This window comes from Filicampus tigris, chromosome 8, assembly GCF_054856515.1.
Source record: "Filicampus tigris isolate MCC_2025a chromosome 8, RoL_Ftig_1.0, whole genome shotgun sequence".
Lineage (NCBI taxonomy): Eukaryota > Metazoa > Chordata > Actinopteri > Syngnathiformes > Syngnathidae > Filicampus > Filicampus tigris.
In genome coordinates this window covers 13,062,647-13,082,784 of record NC_141224.1, presented here as the reverse complement: position 1 = coordinate 13,082,784, position 20,138 = coordinate 13,062,647, and the positions used below count along the sequence as shown (strand labels likewise).

Here is a 20,138-nt window from a genome sequence, read left to right as displayed (position 1 = left end):
TGTAGAGAGACTTCAACAAAAGAATACTCAGCCATCTGGTCTCTTTTGGGAAAACTCTTGTCAAGGAGGAAGGAGGAAGACTGTTCACAGGTGATGGATTTTGGAATTGGAGCCTAAAAAATATGTTATGTCTTGGACAGCCTGAACGAGGGGAATTGTACACTCCCTGGACCTAAGTTGTGTCCTCTTTTCATAATTAAAGAATTAATAAGTCAATAAAGGATTGGGCAAGATGCCTTCGTTCCACTTTGATTTTAATTTGTCATCTGACCGAGACATTCAATTCCATGCTTCTAATTTTGTGGGAAGTGATTCAAATTTTAATATATTCCCACAGACACGCTCAAAAACCTTTCTAATCTTTCTAAAAGTGTATGCGTGTCCGAGACCAGCGCTGTTTTGACTTTCAAATTCCCTTGCTGCAAGTGTAATGGATAGGTGTTCCTGTACTTTTGTCCCTTTAGTGTTAATCGACTAAGAGCATCTGAGGCATTTTACCCATCCATTTTCTATACAGTGTATCCGTTTCAGGGTTGCGTTGAGCTGGACCTTATGCCATCTGATTTAAGATGAAAGGCAGACTACACTCTGGACTGGCTGCCAGTCAATCACAGAATATTTTGTCAACATTCAAATGGTCTGTGCTAAGCCAGCCCAGGCTTGTGAAAGTTTCTCTCTTTGTGGTTATCCAAGAATGTTAGGAAACTAACACTGTTCTCCGTGGAGAGGTTAAAGGACAGGAAGAGGGAATTCATTATCCTTGAGAGGCTCCAAGTTTCGTCAAGAGAGACACATTGAGATAGGGTGTACGTGCTCCCTCCTCACCTACACCTTCCTCCAGTATCTCCACAACTAGCTCATGATAAATGGACTCAACTGGCGGACGGGGTGACTGGTGAAGCTTGTGACACAGGTGCAAAGATGAAAAAGGAAAAATCTTTTTGTAAATTCAGACAGTAAGGAAATGTGCTACAGTACAGCACAACAAGGATTTTTGTTTGTAAAGCTGTACGGATAGAGGCATAATCGGTTTTACAATTAAAGTGAACACCCTAATCACATCTTTATAAAAAAACACCCTATACCAAGCATAACCCAAGGCCCTAAACATAAGACAGCATCTAAACGGAGCTTTTGAAATGACTTAATGATGTAGTACCTACATTGAAAAGGTTGACTATATACTTGTTCACGGGCAGAACGGAACGCCAGTGGTGAGAGAATCTGCCTCAGAGGTTCATGGTTGGCAGTGGAATATGTCTGTTTTCTCTGGGTACTCCAATTTCGTACCTCAGTCCAAAAGTGTGCACGTCAGGTTAAACATCAACCTGACGTGCACACTTTTGGAGGTTTGAACATAGATGTGAACGTGAATGCTTGTCTATATTTGCTTCATGATTGACTTACGTACAATATATTTGTAATACTTGGCCTACTTGCATGAAGGTTGACAGTAGGTGATCGTCGGTCATAGTCAGTATCGGTTCATTAGAGAGAGCATGTGTACTACTAGTGGTGCTCACATAATCAGATTTTGAGAATCACTGGTCAAAAGCATGTTCACATACTGTTTTAAACTTTACATCGGTGTTAAAGTACACATTGTACACTTTAACAACCCATAGCATTTCCACATGATTTACTGTATTAAACCACAGATTACTTACGGAAACTTTGAAAAAGATACTGCGCAACACAAATAGATAGCAGAACACAAGAGGAGCAACAGCTTTGCTCGCATGAATGAGAGAGGTAGTCTGCGGGAGGAGTGAGTGGAGCTATAGCAGAAGTAGACATAAGAAAATTGAGTCTGGTGGAAGCAATTGATAGAGGACAGGAAACAGGCTGTAAGGCAATTATCACTATCTCTGCCATTAGAGTTAGGACTGTCTGAGCATGGAATATTGTAAACTAATCACATTCAATGGGGATACATTAAGGACCCATCTCCTGAGCCTTACATTACAGTGGGTTCTAATCGTGAGAAAATGCAGTTTAGAGATGTTCAAATTACAGAGCATATGATTCGGCACTTAGTGAGGGTCAAGGGTGCCGTACATGGATGTGGGCCACATCTGACATTTCCAACAGCTTTGCACTGTCTTACATGAAATTATATTTAATGGCTCCAAATTATATGCATATGCTATATACTGTTCACAAGCAGAAGCTCGTCCATATAAATTCTTAAAAAAGTGTATGAGAACATGAACTATGCCGCACAAAAAACATGTCTTACCAGCAAGAAAACAGCAGAATGCCACTTTTGCAGCCATCTGTTAGAGACACATTTAATTCGTCTGTGTCAACATGAACAAGAGCTTAACCCTGGAGTAAATTGTGGTGATAAATCAGTGCTACATAATCATATACAGTAACTGTAGATATAACAATCAGGTAGACTGATAGTGCTTTTCAAGTAAGGCTCAACATTTGTTTTTGTTGCCTCTGAGAACTTATTAAACGCCTCTGCGAGTTATTTTTATTTGCTATTGTCAAGGAAGATGATTATACCCTTACTCCCTATTTTAATGAACCTCCTAATGCTGCATGTCATATTTCATTTCACATACAGGTTATTTATCCCAGGTGGATTATTGAGTAAACAATTTTGGTTCAAAATCAATAATCACAGATATCAATAATCATAAGACACAATCACCTGTAAGTAGAGTGACTCACCAGATGTGGTACAGGGAGTATGCTTGTGGGGGACAATGTGGGACGCAGCTGACGCATGCATATGCATATGCATATGCATATGGCACAGCTCGTCAACTGTTCAGTAACATATAATAAACTGTAACAAAATAACAATTTGTTATTAATTTGTTAGTTGAATTTATCTGAAGTTGCAAAAATACAACGACGAGAAATGGTGACGAGAAAATACTGTTTTGTTTCCTCGTCTAAACCGTTATACCAAATTACATGGCTGCCCTCTGGTGGTAGTGAGACGACTGGCCACAATAAATTCACAACCTAATGAAAGGCTTTTTAAATCTCGTATACGGCCCTTCTTTCTAATGTGCTTGTTTCTTTATTTCGTGAAGAACTTAATAGGAGTTAGAACATAGCAACGATATTGTACATTTTTGAAAACAGCAATTCAATACATAGTTTGACTAAGGTTCTTACCTGAAAAAGTATGCCTATGATATTTTTCCCTCGTAGTTACAGCACCGTGCTATTTTCCCACTTTTCTTCCGTATTTACATCGTGACGTTTCTGTGCCTCGTCTTTCGGCCAATCAGCTCTCCTCTTTAACTCACGTGCTCCTCACCTGTTTCATATTCTATATATCTTAATTAACAACGCCAGCCATCAGTTTCCTATGTCACCTTCTTTGTTGGTTATCTCCTTAATATTTAAAGCCAAGATAAGAACAAATGACAAACTGCGAAGATTTAAGTTAATGCAACACTTTACTTCTCTTAAACATTAGTACAGTCAGTCAAACAGTCAAGAGGCAGAAGACATTCTGGCCCCTCTCACCCTGCTTTCTATAATGAAGGCAAACCTGGGTGGCATCATTAGAGGCTTTGTTAACACATTCACTTTTACACAGTACTGCCCATGTTCCCGTTCTTGTTTTCACAACATGCAATTTAGATAATTGGTGCAGGTGACAATGTGTCAATTGCAGCAAAAATACTGCTCACAAATCTGCCCATTACTCAAAACACTGGTACAAAAACAAATTTGACCTTCAATGGTAACTACCTCATTTGTGGATAGAATATTTCAATTAATAATAAATTATTGGTTCAAATCATCCCATGTATGTCACATCAAAAAATAAATATCTGGTAGATGTTTTTTAAACAGCGATCTCCCCACCCCCCAGGTTACTCGATGTGTTAAAATGTCAACACAAGTAATAGAATTTCCACAGTAACAGTATATAAAAAAAAAAAAATTCATGCATGTAAACATAGCCAAAGTGGTCAGCCACAGTATGTACAGTGTTGACTCGGGCAGTGCATGACGAGTCACCTGATTCTCAGTTAAACCCACCGATTCTGTCAAGACATCAATTAAGTCGTCTCTGAAATTATCTTTCAGTAGTGCCATCAGTGTTGTAAAAACACATTCATTAAACACCATCAAGAGCAGAGAGGGCTGCGATGAATGAAACTCGTTTTTTTAGATTACATTTAACATTTTGCAAGCTAAAACATTAACAGTGAACCATATCTGCAGCATGAGCCAAAACAAAGGGATGCTTCAGAGCAACAGTGCACCAATAGGAAAAAACACTATTCATAGTGATCTCACCATTATCTGTTAAGCATGAACACATTAAAACATGAAACAGAGCACACAGTAAGAGAGAAATGCGCTGTATTCATTCTGAAAAATATGCATTCATCTCTTGAGTGCAAGTGATAAATGGCAGATTTTCAGGAGGAACACTTAATGCTTACGATAGACATGCTAGAGGCACGGACTGTACAATTTCATCATACAAAAAGAAAATTAGATCAAAGGTATAGAGCATAGTGCACATAGAAGCCTCAACGTCCATGGAATGTGAAAAGGCCAAAGCTAAACTTCCAGCCCTTGGAGTATCAATATCAGTATTGTTAAAACAAGAACAGAATAGAACTCTCGCAGCACAAACATCACTTTAAATGTAGCTTTAGAGGAACAATATTTTGTTTCTATATTGGGTTTTCAACTTTCCTCAAGTGTATTCTTGCTTTTGTTTGGCCTTATGTTATAGAAACTAGGAAAAGGAGGACCCAATAAAACATAATAGAATAAAAAAAAACATTTAATTACCTGTGTTAACTTGAAAAAACATTATAAGAGGTTACATTTGTTATATCACTATCATGATAAATCAGACTAAGATTTTTTTTTCTGTACAGCTGGAGAAAACATGCATTTTTGGATGGGGGGAAAAAACATCTCCTTTAACTAAAAATACACGGTTCTTGACAACCAACATGTATCCTCCAATTGTTTATAATACATTATAGGGGACATAATACTTCCCGTAAGCAAAACAATCAGGTTCCTTTAATCAGTCTCTTAAATGATATTGTATCTCTGAGAAAAACAAATCATAAGCGCATGTTGAGACATCATATCAAGAACTGTTACAAGTGCACAAAAAAGTCAGCATGATCCCCCCCAAAAAATGTCAAATGTAATATGTGCACCTGTGGTATTCAACTAACACCTTTCTGACTAATAAACGGGCTGTAAACTGTTCACTGTAGTTTGGCAGATTACACAGAAGTCACTGTTACAAAATGATATATGACAATAAAATTACTAGCCACTGTAGAGCAAAGGTGTCAAACTCAAGGCCCGGGCCCACCACATCGTTTCATGTTTCTTGCTAAAATAGCAAAGTTGCAAATTGTGTTCACTTTTAATGACATTGGGATATTGAAAGCATTTTTTGTTAGAATCCATCCATCCATTGTCCAAACCGCTCATCCTCGCAAGGGTCGCGGGCGTGCTCGAGCCTATCCCAGCTGTCTTCGGGCAGTAGGTGGGGTACACCCTGAATTGGTTGCCAGCCAATCGCAGCGAACATACAAACAAACACCCACACTCACAATCACACCTGGGGACAATTTAGAGTGTTCAACTAACCTACCATGCATGTTTTTTGGAATGTCGGAGGAAACCCACGCAGGCACAGGGAGAACATGCAAACTCCACACAGGAAGGGCCGGATTCAAACCCTCGACGTCTGCACTGTGAGGCGGATGTGCTAACCAGTCACCACCGTCCCACCCTTGTTACAATCCCACGTTCAAAATAAATTGAAAAATTTAACATTTTTGTCCTGGATTCTGTTCTATGTTGATAATATAAATGATCATACATTTATATGGATTCAAAGTCATATTGCACCTCCAAAGGAAACTATAACTTCGATGTGGCCCGTGACAAAAATGAGTTTGACACTCTTGCTGTATAGCAACTTGAGATGTAAAATTACATTTAAGTCTGCTTTTCATGAAGAGAAGCATGCACACGTTTACGCACGTAAAAAGCAGTGAGCGCACTGCAACATGTGGTGAAGATAAAGAGCGCGACGGCGTCATGTGCGAGATCGCCGTGGAGTCGCTCGTAGAGCGGCCTCCGCTCGCCGAAGTCTATCCGCAGCGCTTCGATCTGCACCAGGGTGCTGAACATGACAAACACGTGAAAGATCTGGTGGCCCTGCCCTATGAAGTCACACTTCCCCGGGAACCAGCTCTCCGGGTGGGGGCAGGAAAAAAAGTAGGCGCCGATGAGGAAAAAGAGCACTTGGTAGAGGTGGTAGACCACAACCAGGTCAGTGCAGCCTTCCTGGTAGCACGTATAGATGCGGTGAACCACGGGACTGATGTCCAAACAGTAAGCCAAGGCCGAGGGCACCACTTGGAAAAGCTTGTGAGTAAGCTTGGGCATCGTGGGACTGGCGTATTTACCATAGCAGCAGCCAAAGCACGTGAGCCAGGCCAAGAAAGCAGCGGCAGGTAAAAAGAGCCCTTGCACTCTTGCATGCCAAGCCTCCTCGATGGCGTAGTAGTAGTGCGTCAACGCACTGCCGTACTGGTAGACGGCTACCCCCACATAGTCGAGGAAGTAGAAGGTGTAGTGAGAGAGCTCGGATTTGGCAGACAAGAGATGAGCGAGGGCGCTGAAGGAGAGGTAGGTAAAGGCGGTGAGGAGGATGATGAAGAGGGGCTGAGCATGAGGGTCTCGCAAAAAATCAACCGTCTGTGAGATCTCCTGCCACTTCACCAAGATGATGAGGGCGGCCAGCAGGTGGGTCCATACGTTAATGGTCTCGTTGTGCCTTTGGAAGAGGGTGAGGAAGTAGTAGCGCCAGCTATGGTCCGGCTGCCTGTAGCCGGTGAGGATGTGACGCTCTTGGAACACCCAGGGAACGTCGGACACCTTGACAGTGCAAGGAAGTGTGGGGAAGGCCGACTCGAGCAGCTGAGGGATCTGACGCAGCTGCTGGGCGTTGATAAACAGGCGGCCGATCTGCTCCATCACCACCGTTGCCATGGCAAACTACAAGCAGGGGGAGAAAGGGGGAGAGGAAGTGTACTGCGGTTAATATAGTTCAAACCCTGAATTATAATTATGGTTTCCCTCAGAAGGTCATTGACTGTGAAGATCATATAAATGTATAATCATATGTATCATAGACACAATTGCACCTGCATTTAATTTTTACTATAAAATATTAGGGATGTCGCAATATCGGCAATAATGTGATATTAAAATTGGCACCATATATCATCGTTTTCATGTCACGATATCAATAGCAGCAAATCTGTTTAAAAGTCCAAGTTGTTTACCATTTGTGCAGTTCCAGCACCTCTGGTGGCTAGTTTATTCGTGCTGTTTAATTTGATGCCACCTATGTATAAGACCAACGCTACTCGCCAATAGGAGCGCATGACTGGCCAAGCCTATTTCTTTGTGAATGCTACTATGTAGAAAAAAATGAATATTGTGGGTTTTTTTTAATATGAGCTTATTTTTTTTACAATACTGTGGGCTTTCATACAGTATCATGAGCTTTTATATATCGCCAACTTCCCCACAATATCATGATATTATCGTATCGTGACGTTTGGATATGGTGACATCCCTAATAAATATGCATTGTATTATCAGTGCGTGAACATTTTTTCAAAAATACCCTATGGTTGGGGCTGATACAACCAAAACTATTTTTAAGAGAACGCTGAGCACATCTGCGACTACAATACATTAGTTTAGCACACATTGATCATTGATCAATCAATCAAATTTATTTATATAGCACTTTTCATACAAAAAATGCAACTCAAAGTGCTGTCCAATAGAAATGTCCAAAACACAACATAAAAGGAAGACCCGCTGCCGCCCTCCCTCCCAACAAACCCAAAGACATATATCCGCCAGTACATCAGCACTCGCAATACACACACCCCCACGAAGCACACAACCTGATGACCTGTGTTAAAAAAGACATGACAAGGCACAGAGAAACCATATGAGGAAAGTGTACCCAAGGGGGGCTCATTCACGCTGAGGGGAATGACAGCCCACAGGGAGTGCCACCATCACAGAGACCCCCGTCCCAGATTAGCCGGGGAGACCCCACACCTAGTGTGGAGGCCCCCGGTCACCTGGACCTAAGGAGCCCCTGCGAAGGCCCCCCCGGGAAAGGCAGCCACCTGCCCAACGCGGAGACCCCCCATGAGGAAACACTGGAGCTAAAAGCTAAGAACAACAGAAAACAACAATACTAAAAGACAAGACAGTAATATAATCTAAGATCTAAAATCAGTATGATAAAATAAAAATAAAATAGTCCCCAACAAAAAGAAAAAAAGAAAATACTTCAATTATTTAAAAGCCAAACTAAAAAGGTACGTCTTGAGCTTCCTCTTAAAAATATCAACAGTCTCTGCAGACCTGACGTCCTCTAGCAGGCTATTCCAAAGTTGAGGGCCAAAATGGCTGAATGCAGCCTCGCCGTGGGCTTTGGTCTTCACCCTAGGAATAATTAAAAGGCTGGCCAGAGGACCTCAGGATCCGCGAGGGTTGGTATAGTAAAAGCAAATCAGACAAATAAGATGGCCAAAGATCATTAACACATTTATAAACTAATAAAAGTACCTTAAAATCGATCCTGAAACACACGGGGAGCCAATGGAGCGATTTTAAAACTGGTGTAATGTGCTCCCGCCCTCTGGTTCTCGTCAGCACCCGAGCAGCTGAATTCTGGAGTAGTTGTAAAGAAGAGATACTCTTTTTGGGGAGGCCAGAGAGCAGGGCATTACAATAATCTAAACGACAGGAAATAAAAGCATGTATCAGCACTTCCGTGTTCGCCCGGCGGACTCTGGCGATATTCTTAAGGTGATAGAAACCTATCTTAGTTACATTTTTAATATGAGGAATAAAACTGAGTTCAAGAGTCAAAGATGACACCCAGGTTCTTCACACATTCTGAGGGTTTAAAATCTTGTAGTTTTGGTAAAGGTTTCTCTCGCTGACCTTCAGGGCCAATAACTAAAACCTCAGTTTTGTCCTGATTGAGTTGTAGGAAATTCTCTGCCATCCATGACTTAATATCTAAAATGCAATTTAAAAGGGTTTCAATGGCTCCTATGTCATCAGGAGACACGGCAATATACAGCTGTGTGTCATCAGCATAGCTGTGGGAGCTGACGCCATGTCTCCTGATGACATCCCAAAGAGGAAGCATATAAAGAAGCATATAAAGATTAAAAAGTATTGGGCCTAAAATTGAACCTTGGGGAACCCCACATTTAATTTCATGGGTTCTGGAGGAACAAGTATGCATACTTACAAAGAAAGATCGGTCTGTGAGATAGGAATAAAACCAGTTAAAAACAGTACCAGAGTTGCCCACTAGGTTTTTAAGTCTATTTAATAAAATTTGGTGATCTACTGTATGTAAACAGCGCTTAGATCCAGTAGCACCAAGACTGTGAGTTTTCTCACGTCTGCAGTGCACCTAATATCATTTAAAATCCTTAAAAAGCAGTCTCCATACTGTGGTTCATCCTAAAAACCAGATTGATATTTCTCTAAAATATTCATACTAATATATTTGTTTAAAAAGTGATTGAACTGGAGAAGCACCAGTTTTTCTAAAATATTACTTAAAAATGTTAAGTTAGATACAGGTCTATAATTATTAAAAACGCTGGGGTCAGAGTTCCTCTTCTTCAGAAGGGGCTTCAGCGCCACTGTTTTAAAAGTGGCGGGGAAGACGCCTGTCTGGAGAGAGCAATTGACTATATTTAAAATTTGTTCCTCAAAGAATCCATAAAATGTCTTAAAAGAAATGTGGAAATTGGATCCAAAAGGCAGGTTGTTGGATTTACCTGGGAGACAACTCGACCAAGTGTCCTTGCATCAACCAGGGCAAAACCTTCCAGTGTTTCCTCTTGTAAATGTGATTGTCCAGGTTTACTGAAACTTGTGATGTGACGGGCTAAAAGACTGGATCTTATGTTATCGATTTTACTTCTGAAGTGGTCTGCAAAGTCCTCACAGAGAGCGTCTTGGACTTAAAATCAGAAGGTCAAAATCAGAGCTAGTTAAAAGTTCAAAGTTGGAGAAGAGCAATATGGGGTTGTTTTTATTTACTGTAATGAGGTTTGAGAAATAGGAAGTTCTTGCCCGTTTTACTGTTTTAATGTAGGACTTTAGTTGTTCACATAGTATTTCGTGGTGTACTGTAAGTTTATTCTTTCTACACCACCTTTCTGCACTCCTGCATTTTCTTTTTTAAATTGTGATCGAGTTATTTCTCCACGGGGGTACAGTCTTTGTTTTTGTCGTTTTTATTAAAAGTGGAGCTACTGAGTCCAAGGCTGATTTCAGGTTCTGGTTAAAATTGTCAACAATAAAATCACAGGGTGCAGGTAAAATGTCGGCAGGAGTGCACTTTAAAATGTCGATAAAATTTGCAGCCACCTCAGAAGATAGGTAGTGTTTGCTTACCTTTCTCACCGGGGCTGCCAGATGGTTAAAACCGGCGATGTTAAAATACACAGTAATGGGTTTTATGCAGTGAGAAGCATGATTATCCCAAGATTTCAGAGTTCAGTGTTCATTTATACCCCATTAGTACAACTTCAACATTTTAAAATGCATTTTTTTCTTTTAGAGGCTCCACCCAACTAAGGTAGCTTCGAGGTAGTTTAGCTACTTTTGTCATTTGTTGCTTAGCGAGCTACTTTAATGTTGAATAGCATCTAGCCTGTGTACAAGTACATTTTCAGTATGCTAACGTTGAACGATAGATGCCGTGATAAATACATCACCACTTTGTTCTAATATCAGGATTCTCTCAGTGACAGTAAAACATGCAATATGAAAAAGTTATTCCAACTACTCTACAACTCTTTTTTAACCTTTCAAAGGACAGATTTAGAGTTGTTGTTTAGAAAAGCAAACCAGCTGTGCAGAACTCAACAAAAAACCTTGCCAAGGCCAAACTGTCCTAGTTTGAATTTGTTCCAACTCGGCATATATTTGGGTGGGTAAACTACTTTACAGGAGTAATATCTGTCTCTCACTTGTGGGTTGACTGGAGAAGCTCATTATCTTGAGTGGCACATAAACAACAGCCCTAAGTTCCGACATGATGTCATACTAATAGCTAAGGACACTTTTACAATAAACTCATGAGTCTAAAAAATGTTGAGTTTGCTTGGCGCGCCATGTTAGCGGAAAAGTAAATAGTGTTGACAGCTAATAGCAGGCTGGCTTGACAGAAAACAGAAGTGTGATGGAAGCTTCCAGTGGAGGACAGACAAGCAAACAGGCATTTTTTTTTCACAAATCGTATTGAAAAAAAGTTATTCATTGGTATCCTGAACGTTTTGAATGAGTTACACGATATCTTTTGAAATGTATAGAAATGTACCAAATTCGTATAGTCAGAATATCATGAATATGTAAGCGGTTCAGGGGACGGGTGGATGGATTTCTTAGGGAATAAAACATTTTCTAATGAAATATGCTGTCATTGTTCAAAGAAGAAATGGAAAGTGTGGCCCTGGACAGTAACAATGAACTGTTGCTCAACATTTTGTTTCACATCCATTAGCAAGTACAACTGTCTCCAAACATTTCTTAAAATAACCAAGAAGCCTTTTGCAGAAGTCAGTTGATATTTTTTTCCCCATTTTTAAAACATTCAAGGCCTTCACTACATGTAGGCAAAACAGCTTGCTAACAATCTATCCTCCACTGTGTTAAACTTAGGTAGGGTGTGGTTTTTATTTTATATTTTATTTTTGTTGTATTATTTAGTTGCTATAAAAATGGTGTACATTGTCCCAAAAGTTCCTAGTTTGCTTTCATCTGTCCACAAAGCAGTTTCAGAGGAAGATTTTTCCCCCCAGTTTTCTCTGTCAAAGATCACTGGGGCTAATAATGGCAGTCAGAGCTGCATGAGTTGTGTCATAAAAGTCCCAGGACCGGTGTCACAAAAGATGTATTTCAAACTAAAAACTATGAGTTTCCACTTTCAGTGTGATAACCCTGGATTATTTAACATTAACCTCAGCTCTCTGCAGCAATAGAACGTTTTTCCACTTGCTTTTAAAAATATCCTCTGCACCTGGTCGTCAAGCAACGAGCAGAGGGAGTAATAATGACACCAATGAGACAAGTCTTGTTACTCACTGGTGATGAGTCACAAAGCTATGAGTACAGAGCCTTCATGGCAAGAGGCCGACATTGCAAAGGCTGAAGAAAGCAAGAAAGTTGAAGACCAAAGTCAAAAAGTCATGTTGATGGTATTCTTCCATGTGGGGGGCATCAACCGCTGCAAGTTCTTGCCACAGGTCCAGACGAGATCTTGTGGCAGTTCCTGTGCAAGAAGGGGGTGAGTTTCAGCATGAAAACCCAAGGGTGCTTCACCATGACAACGCACCTTATCAGTCTCTGCCTGAAAAGAACATGCTGGGGCAACCTCCCTACTCACTCCACTTGCCTTGCCTGTGTGTGATCCCCCGCTACCCCCCCCCCCCCCCGCTACCCCCGCCCCCACACACACACACCTTTTTTCCCAAGCACGGACAACACCACAATGGTGGGGCGAGTGATGACAGAAGATCTTGGAATATTCCTTCCAAGAGTGCACAGTGTTATGGCAGGTAAGGCTGGCAAAGTGTGTTACGATTCCAGGGAGATTACTTTAAAGAGGGAACTTGTAAATATTTCTTTTACGACACCAGTCCTGGAACTTTTATGACATACCTCATATATAAATATATTTGCATGAATGTTGAAATGTTGAATCCGAGACACTTTGCTGGGGTTATTCTTCACGATGAAATTAAAACAGCAACACTTCGACCCGGATCAGTGAGTTAATCCAATTTCTTATAAGACGTTTTGACAGTATAGCATTTACCACTTGTTCAACTTTAATTTTCACAACTCTGGAAGACAGTGATGAAATACTACTATTTGTGTAACCCGACTTCCTTTGTGGCGTTTCGTTGTTATTACTATTTGTGTACCAGATTTCCTTTGTGGGATTTCTTTGTTGCAAACATTCGTTATCTTTTGCAGGAAGACCAATCAAGTAAAGATGACATGACCTAATACAAAACCTAAAAGAACCACATTTGAGCCATCTCTTTTTCCAGAGCAATTTTACATGCACTTAAAACATTCCAGGTCGAAAAAATTAGGAATAGAGATAAGCATTTGAGCAACAAAATGTCCTTGATCAACAATGGATTGATTAAAGATTTGCGTTTTTTTCCCAACATTATTTTAATAGAATGTGGAGAAACTTTCAAAGTTCTAAACTCTCTTTTGTTCCAGTGTTAAATTGAGGAGACTAACGGAAGGGTGAAAGAGTTGTACCACAGCATGCTACTGGCGTAGCATCACCAGGAAGTAAAAAACAGACTTTTACCTCTGGTTTAGACGAGAAATAGATTGCATCTCGACAAGATGTATCTTTCATTGTTGCAAAAGAAAGCCCTGACTTTGCTCATTTCAAGGAAAGGGAGGAGACAATCAGCAGAAAAAAAAGGCAATGGTGCATTCTTTACTCATGGCACCACGGGAACTTGGTGAGTTTAATCTCATTTATGCGCAGCAGTTTCACCAAGTCAGCTTCAAGGTATATTTCAGTCTGAGCATGTCACTGTATGTCATCACTCATGTCATCACTGAGACATCAACTCAACCAGACCTCCACCATTGTCCTCAAGCCGTTACGTGTAAATAAGTCCGCCAAAAAAGCACGAAATCACACCGCCAGCCATTCTCCTACAGGAGGTGCTTGCCTGTTGTCACGGGACGGCGCTCTCAAATAGAACATTTTTCAATTTAAGGTGTCTTTGCACCACCCAGCAAAGCTCCATTCTGTGGTGCCCGCCACTCACCACGTGCACAATGAATGGGTCTGTCAACTGCACACTCTATGCAGTGTGCCCTGCTATGTGCGGTGTGAAAGGGGCTTCATGCTCCCTGGACATCACAGTAGAGGTCTGTGAGAGGTAACTCGAAAAATGTCATTTTTCAGAAAAAAAACAAAAAAAAACTTGAAACCTGATTTAACAGGACATTTTAGCCCCAATTGTTTCAAGGAGCAATTAAAATAATTCCTAATGATCGGTGCATTGATTATGCCTATCCATGGTGACTATAATTTGTGAGATTAATTAAATATTGAAAAGTGTGTGCTAGTTGTGTCTACAGCCACCTGCACAATCTAAAGAGATCAAATGTTAAAATGTTCTGCAAATGTAATTAGGGATGCAGCGATACCACTTTTACCCTTACTTGGACATTACGTAGGTTTTAGTCTGATAAAACAATTTTTTGAGTAACAACTAGTCACTACTTACACGTTAACATCCATCCATGTTTTCTAACAGTCTTGCCACACGTTTCACTTAAATGTAGCACATAAACACGAGGGGGCACAATAAAAGGAGTGTGTTCAGTAGATAAAAAACAAGAAGAACATCATGTCTGGTAAATTTACTCGTAGGAATTCAAATGCCATGTTTCAACTGTGTTTTAACTACAAAATAAAGCCAGTAAAAAGAAATACAATTCTTTTTTTAAGAATATGACAAGTTATAACACTGTGACAGGGTTAGGGTTAGGGTTCTAAATCACCATCAGTCACACTTTCTTCTCTTGTTGTGTGCAAGCGTACACAATGTACTGACATCCTTAGTCGTTTGGTTTTCTTGCTGTCTACATGGCTCCCCTGTCCATAAAACATATATAGTGACGCCCCTGATTCACATGATTTGAGTATCATGAAGGTATAGAATTTAGTGCTGATCAAACTTCAAAACCTTGTTTTTATGATACAGCTAGCAAAGTGGGATATCGTTAGATCAAGGACTGTTTACTAATAGACAAGTTACACAAGTCTCATGGATTTCCCGTGCGTGTGCATGTGTGTGCATGTGCGTGCATGCGTGCGTTTGAGTGGGAAGTGCGTGCAGTAGTGAATGGGAGATTACGTAACAATAAGCATCCGACGTCCACACCCTTTTTTCCTAACAAAGGTTGTGTACGTGCACGCCTTTGATTTATAATAAAGGGAAAATGGTGGGTAATAGTCAGGAATTATGCAAACATTAGTGTTGCACTGTACAACGAGGCGGCCCTGTTGCACTCATTCTATCCGGCAAATCGTGCACCTGATAGACGCCTGTAAATTCCAAATCCATTCTTTTTTGGGGGAGAGCGTGGGGGGTGATCGACATTTATCACAGCAGAGAGGTCTTATTCCACTCCCGGTGCGCATCACACAACGGCAATAGGGCGTCTAGCGTGGAATTACCGAGATAACCTTTCACTTGTGGGGTTTGGTGCTCGAGGCGGAAATCTTCCTTTTATCATTTGAACCAGTGAAAGCAACCCATAAAGACCCACATACCTGTAGATGGTGGAATCAATCCAAAGTCTTAGAAATTGCCGACGACGAAGGACTGGCAGCCTGATAAATTATTAAAAACATTGTGCGACGAGTTACACGGATGGAGGATGTCCGTGGTGGAACAGTGGTTGGCTGTAGGGCGCAGACTCCAAGAGGATGTCAAGGTCTTCTGACAGACGGCTCTTACAACCAATCAGAAGACAGGGCTAGGCCTTTTTTCGCGGCATGCTTCATTCTAGCCAATGGGAGCTGTTGTCTGTATCATGAACCCACCCACACCACAGGGACATTTTGCCACAGCCATAATGATTTGTAGCTCTTGGATGACACATTTTCGTCGTATGAGAAGTCATCAAGTGTCTCACCCAATATAATGTTTGAAGTCCCTAATTAAATTTCACTTCAATGATTTTATGGTGACTGAGTGGTTGCCTCAGTACTGAGGCACAGGTTCAAGCCTTCCCATGTGGAGTATATGCATGTCCTACGCATGTTTGTGTGGGTTTTCTCATAATACAACGGTTTCATCCATCCTTCATTAATCAAATAAATAAATAAACAAATAAATAAACCATGCTTCTTCGATGAATTGAATACGCTCACTTGCAATTGACCGGTGACCAGCGATGGCAAAGACAACAATTTATAACTATACATCAAATAAAATGCTTACCTGGGGCTACACAGATTTCTGACGAGGCCATTGACTGCTTCGAGCTCTTCGGATTACCCACATGCATTGTCGGTGGGCATAATGGTTGGCAAGCCCCGCTAAAAGGTCGGAGCACTCTTATAGCTCCCCTCGTCCCGGGGTAGCAAAATCTCTACTGGTAACCAGTCCAGGGTGTACCTCGGCTTTTGACAGAATTAAGGCCTTGTCAACACGTAGCTTTTTAGATTTTTCAGAACCAAATATTTCCCCCTCTAGGAAAACAATTCCGTCCACACTGCTTCATTTGGTTAAAAAAAAACTGCATCCACATCAAACTGCATAAGTGCGTTTTTCAGCGCATTTCAGCCACGTCAAGATGAGCCTCAACCCTCACAACTCCAGTTGCCCGGATGGCAAGATGTCATTCCAGTGGGAAGACTAAGTCCACCTCTTGGCATGTAGTCTCCCATGAGGTGATACTAGAGCTAAAACCTTTATAATTTTTAAACTCTCAGAAAGACTAAAGTCAGTAAGACAAAAGATAAATATAAAGAATTACTGGGGAGAAAAGAACATCTAATAGAATAAATAATAATAAATGGGTAAATTAATAAATAACGGGTTACAATTATGTTTAGTTGTGATGTATTTTTATGCTGTCTTCCTTGCTAAAATGAACCAAAACGGCAGGACAGTGTTCAGCTTTTGTTCTGTTTTTTTATTAAGCTTCGTCCACATGAACGGCCTCGCTCTAATAACTATAACAAATATTTAAACAGGAAAGAAACTAAAATATATGTACTCAAACACAATATAGCATTGGTAGCATTTTTCTATTTCTTAATTCTCTCAAATGTCACATGAAAACTGCAGAGCTGGGAGCTCATTTCACACTGGTGCTGCTACAATAATACGGCTGTCAGGAAGGTGGAACAAAAAATAAATAAATAAAAAATAGGCACCAGACAGTTTGTGCTGCAGGAACACAAGTATGGTCTGTGCCGGAGCTGCATGAAAGAGTGACGGACTGCCGATGATGGACTGGCTGACGGGCCTAAAATACACCAATCTCCACTTATGACTGTACGCCGACAAACACAGATCCAGAGGTATCCGCAAATCCCCATTTTGTTGGAATTTTCAGAAACCTTTGTTTTTGATTAAAATAATCTCTGGGAACGTGTGTATGACAGGGCGAACTGCAGGAAAATATCCGCTGTTTGCAAAATACCTGGCTGTGTTTGGACAAGGCCTAAAACTCACTGCCAGCCATTTTAAAGCATTTTAACATTTTCAACACCCACAGGATATTGGCCAATATACACCAAACTAGACTCTCTCTTTTCACCAGGAAAAAAAGTACGAACACGATGCCATGCCAGCTAATCCTGTTTTACGTTGACAGACAGCTGTGGTCACATGATGCCAACGCATCGACCATACAAACAACCAAAGCTCATATATTGAGAAAGGGCCTGTATATATTGGCGCATGCAAATACCCATAAAGTTTCAAATGAGGTTCTAATAAGACTTGTCATGAAATTATAAATTAAACTAAACTAAAAAGGAAAAACTAGCTTGTTGGGCTGTTTGACCTCTTGATGACATTGGATCCCAACAAGATCTCGTTTTGTCATCAAATCAATCTGTCATTCTTGTGTTAGGCATTCAGTAACAACAACTTCTCTATTGTTTGCCTCAGTCAGAGCTGTGCATTGTCTTCGCTCAAGTCACAGAAAGTGTTTTTCTGTTGACATTGTGGGTTTCTGAGAATTTAACGTGACCAGTGACAGTGTGACTTAACCGTGTAAATATTGCATGCAGCGAGACTGGTATTCAACAGGGCAAGTGGAATGGAGGCTGATAATGTTTGAATGATCAATGATGGCAATTGAGTTTGATGCAAAGGCACCAGTAGGACTGTCAAACAGTAAAGCGGAACCCGCATTGCAAATAAAAAGTTAGATTACTGGTACATAAATATGGGTCAATATCATTATAAATTAACTATGTTATTCTCATGTCCGCTGATAGTGTAGTGGTACACACGCCTGCGTTGTGTGCGGGCAGCGTGGGATCGATTCCCGCTCAGTGACAGTGTCTATGTGTGCCCTGCGACTGGCTGGCGACCAGTTCGGGGTGTAGTCTGCCTTCGCCCATTGACGGCTGGGATAGGCTCCAGCAACTCCCCGCGACCCTATATAGGATAAGCGGTTGGGAAGATGACATGACATGACATGTTATTCTCATCACAATCATTTAGTCATCATGCAAATCATGACACTCTCGTACCTAGTGGGTGGCATGGCTCAGTGGTAGAGTGGTCGTCTCCCCACTCAGAGGTTGTGGATTTGATCCTCGACTCTTGTGACCATGTCGAAGTGTCCTTGGGCAAGACACTGAACCCCCAGTTGCTCCTGATCATCAGTAGGTGAACGCATAGTCAGTGTGAAGCGCTATGACAGCCTTAATGGGTGGAAAAGCACTATACAAGTGAAAAAACATCTACCATAAGTGGACAAACATTTGCACACATATTGGTACAACGCTAAAAGTCTCTTAAAAAATGTTGACTTCATACTTCATCCTTTATAGATATATATTTTTAGTTTTTAATTTTCTTTACGTGGTTTTATTACCGGCATTTTATTTGAAAAAATGAGTAATATTGATCATATACAGTTGTGCTCTTAAGTGTACACAATCAAGGGTTAAAGACCACTCAGAAAAATCAAATATTAATTATCCAGCAGTTATGTTGCTAAATCACTTTGCTAAGTGAAGGTCTACATTTGCATGTACATTGTCTCCATGCAGTCATTTACATATATAGTAGTGGTGACAGTTAAACCAGGGGTCCCCAACCGGGCCGCGGACTGGAAGCGGGCCACAGGCCACTTTAGACCAGGCCGCAAAGATGAAAGAAAGAAAGAAAGAAAGAAAAAAACCACACAGTACTTCTGGTTTATTTATTATCTGAGACTGAAAAGCATTTTATTTTGAAAAGTGACAGGATTCTCTCCGTTACATCCATCTATGACTGACTCTTAACGCATGTCAAGCTGTCTCCATCGGGTAATGCTAATATTAAATGAGTAAAATAAACAGATGTATTTGGAAAGTTTCAGAGAGGTCAACCTCAACGTATTTTTTTCAAGAATATGTTCTATGCAGGCCCATTAGTTGAAACAAGGCATTCTGATTAATATTGCGTTTGTGGAATATGAGTTAAGCAGCAAAACCTAGCCATCTCAGGGGGCGGCCATTTTGTCACTTCTGTTGACTGAAAATGACATCACAGATGCTCAGGGCTTAGATTAACGACCAATCATGGCTCCGCTTCAGACAACAGGTGAGCTGTGATTGGTCCTTACCTGAGCAACTGTGATGTCATTTTCAGTCGTTTTAAATGACAAGTCTACGCACCTTAAACTTGTTGGCACTTAAATTGTCAAGATTGAATGATCAACAGCATTTTGTTTGACAGGTTGGGTGTCAATTGTTAGGTCGCTGATGAGACTTCAATTAGCACCTGCCAAACGGATGGGTTGGTCATGTTGGATAAGGTGATCTGTATGTTGCCCACAAGGTCACCATATATAAGTTTGCGAATTCTTGTGGTGTGTAAAGAGTGAAGTTTCTGGGCCGCCACTTCCTGAAATCCTGAATGAGCATTTAAAAAAAACATGTTCATGTCTGGACAGAGCTAGACTATCACAATGAGTGTCTATTAAGGTATCCTGGTTACATCAAACCATGTAACTATTGTTTACCAACTGTGAACGAGTATTACAATAAGTACATGTAACTGTTTGACATCAGGGAGTATTTTTCAGTTTTGTGATTGAGAACCACAAGAATTTCATGCTTCAATGTAATTTTTATTTTGGGCCCAATCACTTCTTGCCTCCACTCTCATCTATCTTCCTTCCTCATCCCAGAAACAACCCTACAGTTTTTGTAAAAGTTTTATAGTCATAGTTAAATGCATAATCAAGGTCAATACAAAAAAGTGGTAAAAACTAATTTGTTCCAATGTATTACTTTTCTTTAAAGGCATGTC

General features: G+C 40.7%; 1 protein-coding gene and 1 long non-coding RNA gene across 4 annotated transcripts in view; both read right to left on the bottom strand.

Moving 5' to 3' along the window:
- The window catches only part of LOC147143785 (uncharacterized), a 30,715-nt gene extending 27,551 nt beyond the window's left edge, over positions 1–3,164 (bottom strand). Inside the window, exon 1 of the long non-coding RNA XR_015087977.1 lies at positions 3,139–3,164. This is a non-coding gene — a long non-coding RNA (uncharacterized LOC147143785). The remainder of the gene's footprint in view (positions 1–3,138) is intronic.
- A 242-nt stretch (positions 3,165–3,406) lies between these two features.
- paqr7b (progestin and adipoQ receptor family member VII, b) lies at positions 3,407–15,568 on the bottom strand. 3 transcript variants are annotated; one of them, XM_086037117.1, is made up of 3 exons: positions 15,422–15,568; positions 12,184–12,370; positions 3,407–7,029 (listed from the first exon to the last, which is right to left on the bottom strand). In XM_086037117.1, exon 3 carries the CDS (start codon positions 7,021–7,023, stop codon positions 5,965–5,967), a length of 1,059 nt encoding a protein of 352 aa, XP_085893243.1. In that variant the 5' UTR covers positions 7,024–7,029; positions 12,184–12,370; positions 15,422–15,568; the 3' UTR covers positions 3,407–5,964. The 3 variants fall into 3 exon arrangements, with proteins under 3 accessions (XP_085893243.1, XP_085893242.1, XP_085893241.1); XM_086037116.1 differs by lacking the exon at positions 12,184–12,370 and adding an exon at positions 8,632–8,801; XM_086037115.1 differs by lacking the exon at positions 12,184–12,370.
- Between the last annotated feature and the right edge of the window lie 4,570 nt (positions 15,569–20,138).

Excerpts from the sequence above, each read along its gene's own strand:
- paqr7b (XM_086037117.1), bottom strand. The coding sequence starts at position 7,023 with ATGGCAACGGTGGTGATGGAGCAGATCGGCCGCCTGTTTATCAACGCC.